Consider the following 9,805-nt stretch of genomic DNA (forward strand, 5'->3'; position numbering starts at 1 on the left):
AGTGTACTTGCTAAAGTACCACCCCTCCAGCTACCAGGGTATCTCAGAGTAAGTGTAAGCACAAGACCTCCCGCAGCCTGAGTAGTAGTGGGCCCCTTTTCCCCTCCACCACCAGGAGAGGTTTGCTGGACTGTTTTTGACTAGGACCTCAGGAAGCTGAGGATAATCCTGCTCCACTGCTGTGACTGACCACACGAGACCACTCAGAACAGCAAGTTTTATTTCTCATTTCAAAAAAAGTACATCCAAGGCACTATTATGCCAACAGTGGTGTCAAATTAGCTTTAATCCAAAGAGCTTTGAAGACTCTTACCTGTCTGTTCTCACATGAAGGTTTAAGATTAATCTTTAAATCAAGTTTGAATTTTTTCTTGAGGTTCAAACCACCCAGGCCCTTTGATTTTTTTTTCTTTCCAACCTGTTCTCATCCTCCAGGAAAAAAAAAAAAAAATCCCACCAGCCCTTTGTTTCCAGTGCAAGAGAAGTAGGTTTACATGCAGCATGATTAGGAAGGCCCATTTGTATTGTGCCCTGCCATCCCTGCCTTAGGAGTGCTGCCATGTGAGCACAGCCCCAACTTACCTAGTGAGGTCAGGGGCAAGTGGACAATTCACAGCACCTCTGCACAGTCATAACAGCTCTGCATCCACAAAGGATAAGCAGCTGCAGGATTTGTTTTTAGCTTCTGCTCAGTGTTTGAGGAGCCAAGATAAGTACTATTGAAGGGCACCTTAGCCATGGACAGAAATGCAGACAGCACCCAGCATCACACCTGTCTCAGTCTGCAGCAGCCCATGACAAGGGCTCCCTCTTGACAGCAGCATACAGTTAACACTAATCCCAGAGCAGAATAATAGCCAGAAAGAGATTATTCAGAGAAACAGCATTGGAAAAACAGCCATCAGGATTTTTGTCTTACAAAGAGAGGCTTACAGCCAGGGTCCCCAAGAAACTCCTGTTCAACCCTTGTGTGTTCTTGGACAGGGAGGAGTCCCAAGAGTGAGTTTGACAGCTACTTTTTATTGCAATACATTGATTTAGTGTGTTACAGGCACCTGCCTTCGCCACAACACAGAAGCCACAAGCACGATGCACAGAGCTGCCCCGGTTGCTGCAGCAGCAAACCCTAGAACCCAGGGTGCTGCAGCATGTGCCACTGCTCCTGTTGGCAAGAGAGGTCACAGTTAACCTCCGCCCAGTGAGGCAAAGGGATGACTTAGGGGCTCAGCCTCCCTGCAGGAAAGACTTAGGTCAGCCCCCTTACCCAGCCTGGCACACTTACCAAGGCCATCCTTGGCTGTGTTCCATCTTAGCTCATCCTGGAGGAAAATCACAGGGCCTTTGCTGGAGACATGAGAGGCACTATTCTGAAGAGTATGCTCAGCACTCCTTTTACCCCCTACAGAGCAATAGGAAGGTTTTAGGTGAGAAGGTATACAGCCCTGAAGGTCAGCTTCTCCACACATGAGAAGCTCTGATGGACAAGCCTTCTGTGGGAGTCAACATGGAATTAAAGAGCCTATGAAGACCTCTGCTTTTTTTTTTTTTATAAAAGCAAGAGCCCTTCCTCAGTGAAAAGGAGCAAAAAACACCTTGTCAAGCTGTCCATGGCTCAAGGGAGGTAATCCATTCCTACATGTCCCTCTACCCTCCAACTTGGGGCCTAGGTCCTTGTTGCCCCTTTGGATGTGGAAGCAGGAAGGCTAGGACACTTACTAGCTCTAGGAGGACAAATGGTCATGCAGGACTCCTGTACAGACCGGTGGCACACTGAAGCACTGCAGTGCAGGTACACCTAGAATGAGTAGGATACAGCATCTGTAGACAGGTGATGTCCTGGTGTGATGCATTGACCCTGGCCACTAGCTGAGCACCCAACACAGCCACTTCCCCACTCCCCTTACCCTGCCCCAGCAGCACAAGGAGAGAACAGGAAGAACAAAAGCAAGAAAACCTGTGGTTGAAGAGACAAGACAGTCTGGTAAGTGAAGGAGAAGGAAGAAATAAAAGCACAAGTGATGTAAAGGCAAAAATCACCCACCTGGCTCCCACAAGCAGACTGATGCCCAGCCAGTCTCTGAGCATCAGCTACATTGGAAGACAAAATCCTCTAGTGTTTACTGCCAAGTATGACATCATACAGCATGAAATATCCCCCGGCCAATTGGAGTCAGCTGCCTCCCAGCTTCTAGGCCACCCCATAGCTACTCACTTGGGGTTGAGAAACAGCAGAGCAAGGAGAAAAAAGCCTTGATGCTGTGCAAGTACTGTTCAGCAAAAAGATAACACACCAATGTTCTATCAACACTGTTTTAGCAACAAATCCAAACCCTCAGCACCATATGGGATGCTATGAGGAAAGTTAGCTCCATCCCAACCAGGTCCAGTGCACCTGGTCACAAAAGGGAGAAGGCAGAAAGATTATATTGGCTTGCTTTGCACACAGGCTGTAGCCTTTGTAGCCCTTTGCTGCTTCTGCAAGGCAGCTTTGATACCTTTACTATACATCTTCCAGTCATATCTAGCATTACAGCCCTTCTCCTGACACCTAGGACCCAGCTGTCCCAGCACCACTACGCTGTGACCACTGCTAGGTACAGCTAGGACCAGTTTTGAGTATTAATTGATCTCAGGAGCACTGATTAAACAGTACAAGACACAGTGAATTGTGTGACTTAACAGCTCAGAAACTCATGATATTCAGAGCCCAGATGCTTCCCATGTACAAAAACCAATTTCCAAGATACTTTGACCAAGAAATTTAGAGAATATTGATTAGCATAGTTAAAGCACACACCCTAAGCTAGTTCAACACAACAGCTTCAGCAGCAAGCTAGCACTTGCTTAAGTAGACCTACCCTTTCAGCAGTCTCATTTTCTGTCACACCCATCTAGTGATGCGTTTTACCTCTACCACATTAGTCTCAGAATAAAGAGTTTCTTGCATCAACCTCTGTTTCAGGAGGCGATTTTCCTAGTCTTTGGGCCCCATCCTCTCCAAGAGGGCCAGAGTCTCATAGTTATGAAGTGGTTCCTAATTAATGCTCACATGTTACTTGTCCTCACTAGGAAGCTAGGCAACCAGGACAGGATCTTACCAGCCCAGACAGCATCTCTTGGGAAGTGGAATCCACAAAGGTGAACGTGTAGATGGTGAAGCGCTGGTAATGAGAGGGGAACAGTAGTCCTGAGGCAGGACTCAGAGGCACTACCTGTGTCTGATAGTTGTCCCCTGCATAAGGGCACCTGAGAAAGAGACCAGTTATGAAAAAAGTGCAAGTCATTCCCCTGACCCAAAGCTATTTACAAGTCACTTACCCATCCACCAAAACAGGCCACTGCAGCTGTTGCTGGGGATTGATACTTGGTGTGGCCCAGCAGTGGTGTAGGACCAAAACTAGGTCTGGGTCTGTTCTCTGAAGGAGCTTAACTTCTGCATAAACAGGATCTCTCAGAGTCTTCACAACAGGATAGTCACTGTCAGTATAGTAGGAAGTATAGCTTCCATCTGGGACAGAAGGAACCCAAGAGCCATTTTAGAGCAGGAACAACAAAAAAAAGGCAGCCTAAGAGCATCCTTTATAGACATGTCAGTAAGTTCCAAACTTGGCAAGGAAGCAGTGCTGAGTTTACCCATCAATACTCCTTTATTACTCAGCAGAGACCAGGGCCCTGCACCAAGAGGCTTGAGCAAGTCCTACAAGCCTCTCATACCTGAGGCAATACGCAGCTCCAAGGACAGAGGACCTGGCTGGGACACAGCAGGGAGGGGTGGCAATGTGAAGACCTGAACACTCAAGGGAATGAAGTTCCCAGTGGTGGAGTAACTACAGCGGACATGCAACCTGGTGGGACAGGAAAACCCCAAATCAGGCAGATAAGGAGATATCAGAGTGACCTTTCTCCAAGATAGAAATGTAATATCTGCTTTAATTAGTCATATCCCTGGTCTTTCCTCCAATACTTCCTTTTAACAAATACTTGAAATTCTCTTCAGAGTTCAGATTTGCATCTGCAGAGTGTCACTGATCAGCACCAGTTTCCCCCCTCCCCCTCCACTAGAGACATACCAGTCTTTAGCCTACTCCAGTGTCCTGTTGTGAATTCAGAGCTTGTGACAGGCAGGAATTTATCTAGTGACATTGAACACAACGGCACCCAGCAATACCAGTCCCAGGGTAATACCTGAAAGTGCTATCCCTAGTGACAGAGCCAAGGCTCCCAGTCTTCACATCCCTGGATACCACCAATTCATTCTCATATATGGCCTGATCTCCAGTCACCTGCAATGACAGACCAGGCACTGTCAATGGACAGTAAAGTCAAGATTGATTAATGCCAGGCTGGAGAACAGTCTTTAGCCTGGAGAAGTCTGTAGGGTGCCCATTAAGTGAACAACCTGATGTGGCTTTGGCTAATGTCTGCATTCTCCTGTTATTCCAGCCTAGTGACAGCTGCAGCTCTTACCTGAAAAGTGGTGCCACAGGCAGAGAGTGGGAACTGGTACACAACAAAGGCACTGGTTTTCACAACAGGGACACAGCCAGTACTGTGTCCATTGGCCAGTTGCACAGAGTCCAGCATAACTGGCGGCAGGGTCACATCTCGAGAAATGGCAATGGAAAACTGGCCATCAGGTGTGCAGTGAGCTGTCACTGGAGAAAAAGATAGAATCAGTCTTGAGCTCAGGGAAAAAAGGGATGGAAGGGAGGCCCAGACTTCACAGTAAAGAAAAGGCCAGCAAGTCCTTCAAGTTCTCCTGCCTGTAATCCCCAAAGCAAGTGTTAAGCACAGCAAGACAAGAGCAACCAGCTCTAACAGCAACACTGATTCTGGCCATAAACCTAGGTCTGTTGCAATACACATGAAAGGGATGGACACTCCAATAGGACAGACTATTCCTGACAGACAAAACCATAGCTCTAAGCCTCTTGGCAGAACCAATCCAGCTCTGCCAGGGAAGTGAGAAATGCCAGTTTGCAGCTGGATGGGAGGACAGTTGCTCTCACTTACCCGTGTTACCAAAATAACAAGGCTTCACCCTGTCCCTAGGGTCATAGCAGCAGCCTCGCACTTCACAGTCTCCCTGGGTAATAGGCGAGGAGGCACATGGCAGCCGGTCTTGGCTGAGGACAGCAGAACAGATACTACTGCTTGGAGCATCCAGGACTGGAAGAAACAGGAGGATTTTGCAGCTAAAGCACAAGAGCAGGGGGACAAAGACAGAGGACACTAGAGGAAGGTGTCCTGGTAACTGCATAAAAATCAAGGGAAGTTAGGCTCAGGTGAGGGTTAAACACATGGCTGGGAGCTGGCATAGAAGCTTGCTCAGAAGGGACCTGCAGTTCCCTGGGACAGAAACTCCCCTTGAAGCAATCCATGTACAGGAGACTGGACTGCATGTGATTTGTCAAAATGAAGTGCTCAGGATCAACTCTGGTAGGTAAGAAAATAATCGTACCTAGTCTCTGCAAGTTCAGGGATTGAGCCAGCAACTCATACAGTCAAAATACAACTAGGAGGCACAAGAAACGTTCACTGGCTGACCCTGCAAAGGAGGTACAAGTCCCCAGCAAGTTGGTGGCTCCTGTGTCCAAACCCTTCTCTCCAAGGAGTCTTCTGCACAGCAGTAAGTCCCCTTTCCCAGCCCCCAGACTGACCAGAAACAACCATACAAAAGGTAGGCCACTCATCACCACAAGATACAAGCAGGGTTTCCCAAAGAACTGCCAGAGTCTTACCAGGAAGGTCCACAGGGCACCTGAGCAGCTTCTCTTCATGAAGCACCTTTTGTCCAGCAGCATTTGTTCCTTCAAGTCCAATCAGCATGAGATAATTGCCATCCTGGGGGACAGACACACCAGTCAGGGCAACCAGAGCAACAGCAGGCACAGGCCCAGCAGAATCTCTAAGTTCACTCACCCATTCAAAGATGTAACAGCCAGTATAAGAAACCAATACTTCCCTGAAGCCATCTGGAGTCCCAGACACCAAGAGGCCACAATCAGAGTCATTCTTCAGAGCATGTGCCTCCCCCTCAGTATCTAGGAAAAGAGGAGACAACAGCAGGGGCCTCAGCATCCTACATTGAAAATAAGGGCTGCTACAATCCTACTTTTCTGTAGGAAACAAGACACCAGCCTGCATTAGGATCTTGCCAGCACAAGCATGTGAGGGAACTCAGCAGCCAAGAACATCTAGATCCAGGCACAGCACTCCACAAAAACCCTTGACTGTTGGGTCATATAAACAGCACCCCCATCAGTTACATAAGCTGCGCTGAAGCAGTTGGACAACAATTCACATAAAACCCTATCTCTTTCCCCTTGTTCCAGGCATACCAATACACTGTACAAAGATACAGCGGTAAGAAAGCCTCTTGACACCACCTCTACTTACCCCAAATGGTCAGCACAAAAGAAACATTCCCATCCCAGTCTGGAGGTAAGGTGAGCTGCAGGCTTTTTTGGCCACAAGTCACAAGGGTAGAATTAGAAAAAACACTACCTTGAGTCCCCATAAACAAAGCAAGGGGACCAAGAAACCCCCAGAAGAGCATAGCCCAAAATTCTGCCCAAGACTGCCCTACAAAACCCATCCTGCTCTCTTACTAAGGACCACAAAGCAACTCCTCTTAGCTTAGCCCTTTTAAATTGTGGAGCCAGCTGGGATCAGAAATTCCTGAAGTGTCCAGGTGGATCCAGCCCAGCAGTTTAACACCTTCTATTGCCCTCACCTGGCTCTGAACCCATCAGTCTGCTTGCACCCTTTGAAGAAAACCACAGGGCAGGAGCTGAGTTTATGTCAAGTGATGGATCTGTATTCATATCACTAAGCTGAGAGGAACTCACCTGTGCAATTTACTGTAGAGCTCCAGGAGGGTCCTCAAACCCTTTTGTCTCACCCCAAGTTCTTCCCACCACTGGCTCATCCAGGAAATCTGCCTGCTTTTCCCCATGTACTCTACTGCTGCTCTAATTGCTCATTACATGGCATGAGTGCAAGAAGCTGAGTGACAATGCTCTTTTGCTCTTTTAAAGGTGCCACTGCTTCAAATGCCAGAGACAGGGTGCTGACATATAAGCACAGAAATAGCCCTCCACATGAAATCTGTGGAAAAATATAGAGCTCAGGAGGCTTTGCACACCTAAGAGGAGGTGATTCCCCTTGGATCTGGACTACATCCCCATCTACAGTGTAGTTTTGGGGGGATAGTTCCAGGCCTGGCTGCCAGGTGGCAGGACCACGTGCTCTGTGGAACCCAAACCCCCAAAAGCTGATAGGTGGGCCCCTAAGATGGCCCTGAAACACAGGTAAGGGGAGCCTTGGTGATGCCAGAGAAAGCTCTGCTTGTCAGCACTCATTGCCTGCCTGTTACTATCCTATGCAGATGTTTCTGCATTCATGCAGCGGAGGTGTGAATGTCTTTACTCTGTTGCAGAGGCAATGCATACATAGTTTGTACATACCTTTTTGTGCCCTACTTTTTGCAGCATGAGCACTGGCATAGCCCATGCCATCATGTTCTTTTGCAGTCTGCTTATTTCTTTGGGATTACATCATCACACGCATCGCAGCATGGTGATGAGTAGGATTTCTAACCTTGATCCTTAACAATGCATGTCCATTGGTAGCCACCTACACCTCTGCTCTCAGCAGACCTGAAACCAGCTCCTGGACATCTGCACAGCGCTGTGCAGCAGGCAGCACACTTGCCCCTCCAGCCAACCCTCATCAACAGACATGGGTATTAGCTGGGTCCAAGGGCAGTGTTTCCTCTGCTCTTCTTCCTTAGCCCACAGCCCGTCTTTCCTCTACAGCTGTGCAGGGTATCGTGATACCAGCCAGGTGAAGAATGTCACTGTGCCTACCCTACACACTGCTTATTTCTGGCACCAACCAGGAGGGATGTTCCACCAAGTACAAGACCCTTTCAGCTGCTCTGCACAGCAGACTGAAGCCAATGGATCTCACCATGCTGCCTGCGTGGCTGCTCTTTGAGCAGTGCTCATGAACCAAATGCTCTTGTCCCAGCGCTTGCCTGGGCACTGAGCAGCCACAGTGGTGAGGCACCCGGGGAAACATTTGGACTTTGGCAGGGAGGAAGGCTTCGTCTCTGAGTGTTGTGTCAAGACATTGGCCCAAATGTCACAGCCACTGTGTGACTGCTGAATGCTTCATTTGACTGTTACCTGCTGATAATTAGGTAAACAATAACAAATAAACAGAGTACTTTGGAACTATAGAGAGGTAGTTTTCATTAGACTTTAACCCACTAATACTTTGTTTATGCTGACACGAAAAATGTCTACATGTACTTGAAGAATAACTGAGAGCGCTGTAGATCCACCAAGTAGTACCTATGCTGACAACACTTTCAGGTCAGCACCATTTCCTAATTTCTATACACACGCCTAGCAGCCATGCTGGATGATGTAGAGATGGGAGGCAAATGAAATGAGCCTGAAATTCATGGAAATGGAATGCTTTGTTTGGAGGAAGTTGTTATAGGCAGCAGAAAGCAGCCTGGCTGAGATGAAACAGGCAGGTCTCTCTTCCTCGCAAATCTCCTCCTCATCCATTTGATAGTTGTGCCATGTTACAATGACCCAGCTATAAGCACCAATTTAGCTAGCACCCAAGACCGCAGGACATACAGAGGATGAAGGTAGATGAGGCAGATGTCTCTGTAGGACACTAGCCTGAAGTTAATCATGACCCCAGCAAGCTAAAATTCTCCTGGAACATCCATCAGGAAAATCCTCCCAATGATTTTGAGACTGGGAGACTGGGGCAGACACAGCAGCAGTGCAGAAGTTGCTCTGGCAGTAGAAAGCTCTCTAGAGACCTGTGTGAAGAAAAGGAGGTATCTAACACCACCACCACCAAGTGCTGGGAAGAGGAGTACAAAATGCCCTGCAGATTGTGAGACTGACTTCAATGAGATCACTGCGTGGCTGGCCTGCACCGTGCAGCGTACGTGGTACAGAATGGCAGTGCATGGAGGAGTGACTCAGTGAAATCACTCCTCCAGAGAAGCTGAACAGCATTTGCAGGCAGCAGGGCTATCTGCACCAAGTGTCCAGGGTAAGTGGTGCTGGCTGCGTAGTGGGCAGGAGTGGCATTTCGCAGTGCCGCCTTCTGAACCGAGGTCCAGAAAGACAAGGCGCAGGCAGCAAGCCTGCAGGAGATTTTACACGATGATGACAGACTTTCTTCAAGCTTGTGCTTTATTTTAGGAAAAAAGAGGCAAAGCTACAACACTGGTAGCCTTTTCTTTGAATATTCCTAATACCTGCCTCCAATGAACAAAAAGCCAAAGTTCCTGGGGAAGGTGGAGGAGACGGGACTTCAGCCTAGCTTTCCTGGACTTTGCCATGGATGGAAAGCACAGACCATCCCTGCCTACCCTTACTGTCTGCAAACAGAAGTGAGTACTCAGAAAACCCTTGGATGCTACTGTGACATGAAAAAGCCCATGGTTTCCCACAGGTCTGAGTGACTAGCCTTAAGGGTTTTCCTCCCTTGTAAATTCACAGTATATCTTCCAGGGTGGTATGAATATTTGGAATGTAATGATTTTATCACGATCAAAATGAGAAATCTTGAAAGTATTCCTAGTTCAGGGCTTTTGCCCTGTCACAAACTGTGAGGCAGAGCTGAGAAGCGAGCCCTTGTCCTCAGGAATTTGGAAACTTTACAGGGGATGGGATAAGGTCATGAACGCTGGCAGCAGAGAGGCCTCATGCAGCAGTGCAAACTCCCATGAATTCCACTTTCATTAGTGTGCTGGATTCAGTCAGGA

The 9,805-nt window shown here is 48.0% G+C and overlaps 1 protein-coding gene across 1 annotated transcript; it reads right to left on the reverse strand.

The window, feature by feature from the left end:
• Positions 1–1,037: 1,037 nt before the first annotated feature.
• On the reverse strand, positions 1,038–6,598 carry ZP4 (zona pellucida glycoprotein 4). Its single transcript, XM_010157822.1, has 12 exons — positions 6,400–6,598; positions 5,923–6,044; positions 5,742–5,844; positions 5,014–5,169; positions 4,468–4,655; positions 4,186–4,283; positions 3,715–3,845; positions 3,319–3,508; positions 3,099–3,246; positions 1,717–1,795; positions 1,283–1,399; positions 1,038–1,162 (listed from the first exon to the last, which is right to left on the reverse strand). Exons 1-12 carry the CDS (start codon positions 6,596–6,598, stop codon positions 1,038–1,040), a joined length of 1,656 nt encoding a protein of 551 aa, XP_010156124.1.
• Positions 6,599–9,805: the final 3,207 nt, after the last annotated feature.

This window comes from Eurypyga helias, unplaced genomic scaffold (genome assembly GCF_000690775.1).
Source record: "Eurypyga helias isolate BGI_N326 unplaced genomic scaffold, ASM69077v1 scaffold4028, whole genome shotgun sequence".
Lineage (NCBI taxonomy): Eukaryota > Metazoa > Chordata > Aves > Eurypygiformes > Eurypygidae > Eurypyga > Eurypyga helias.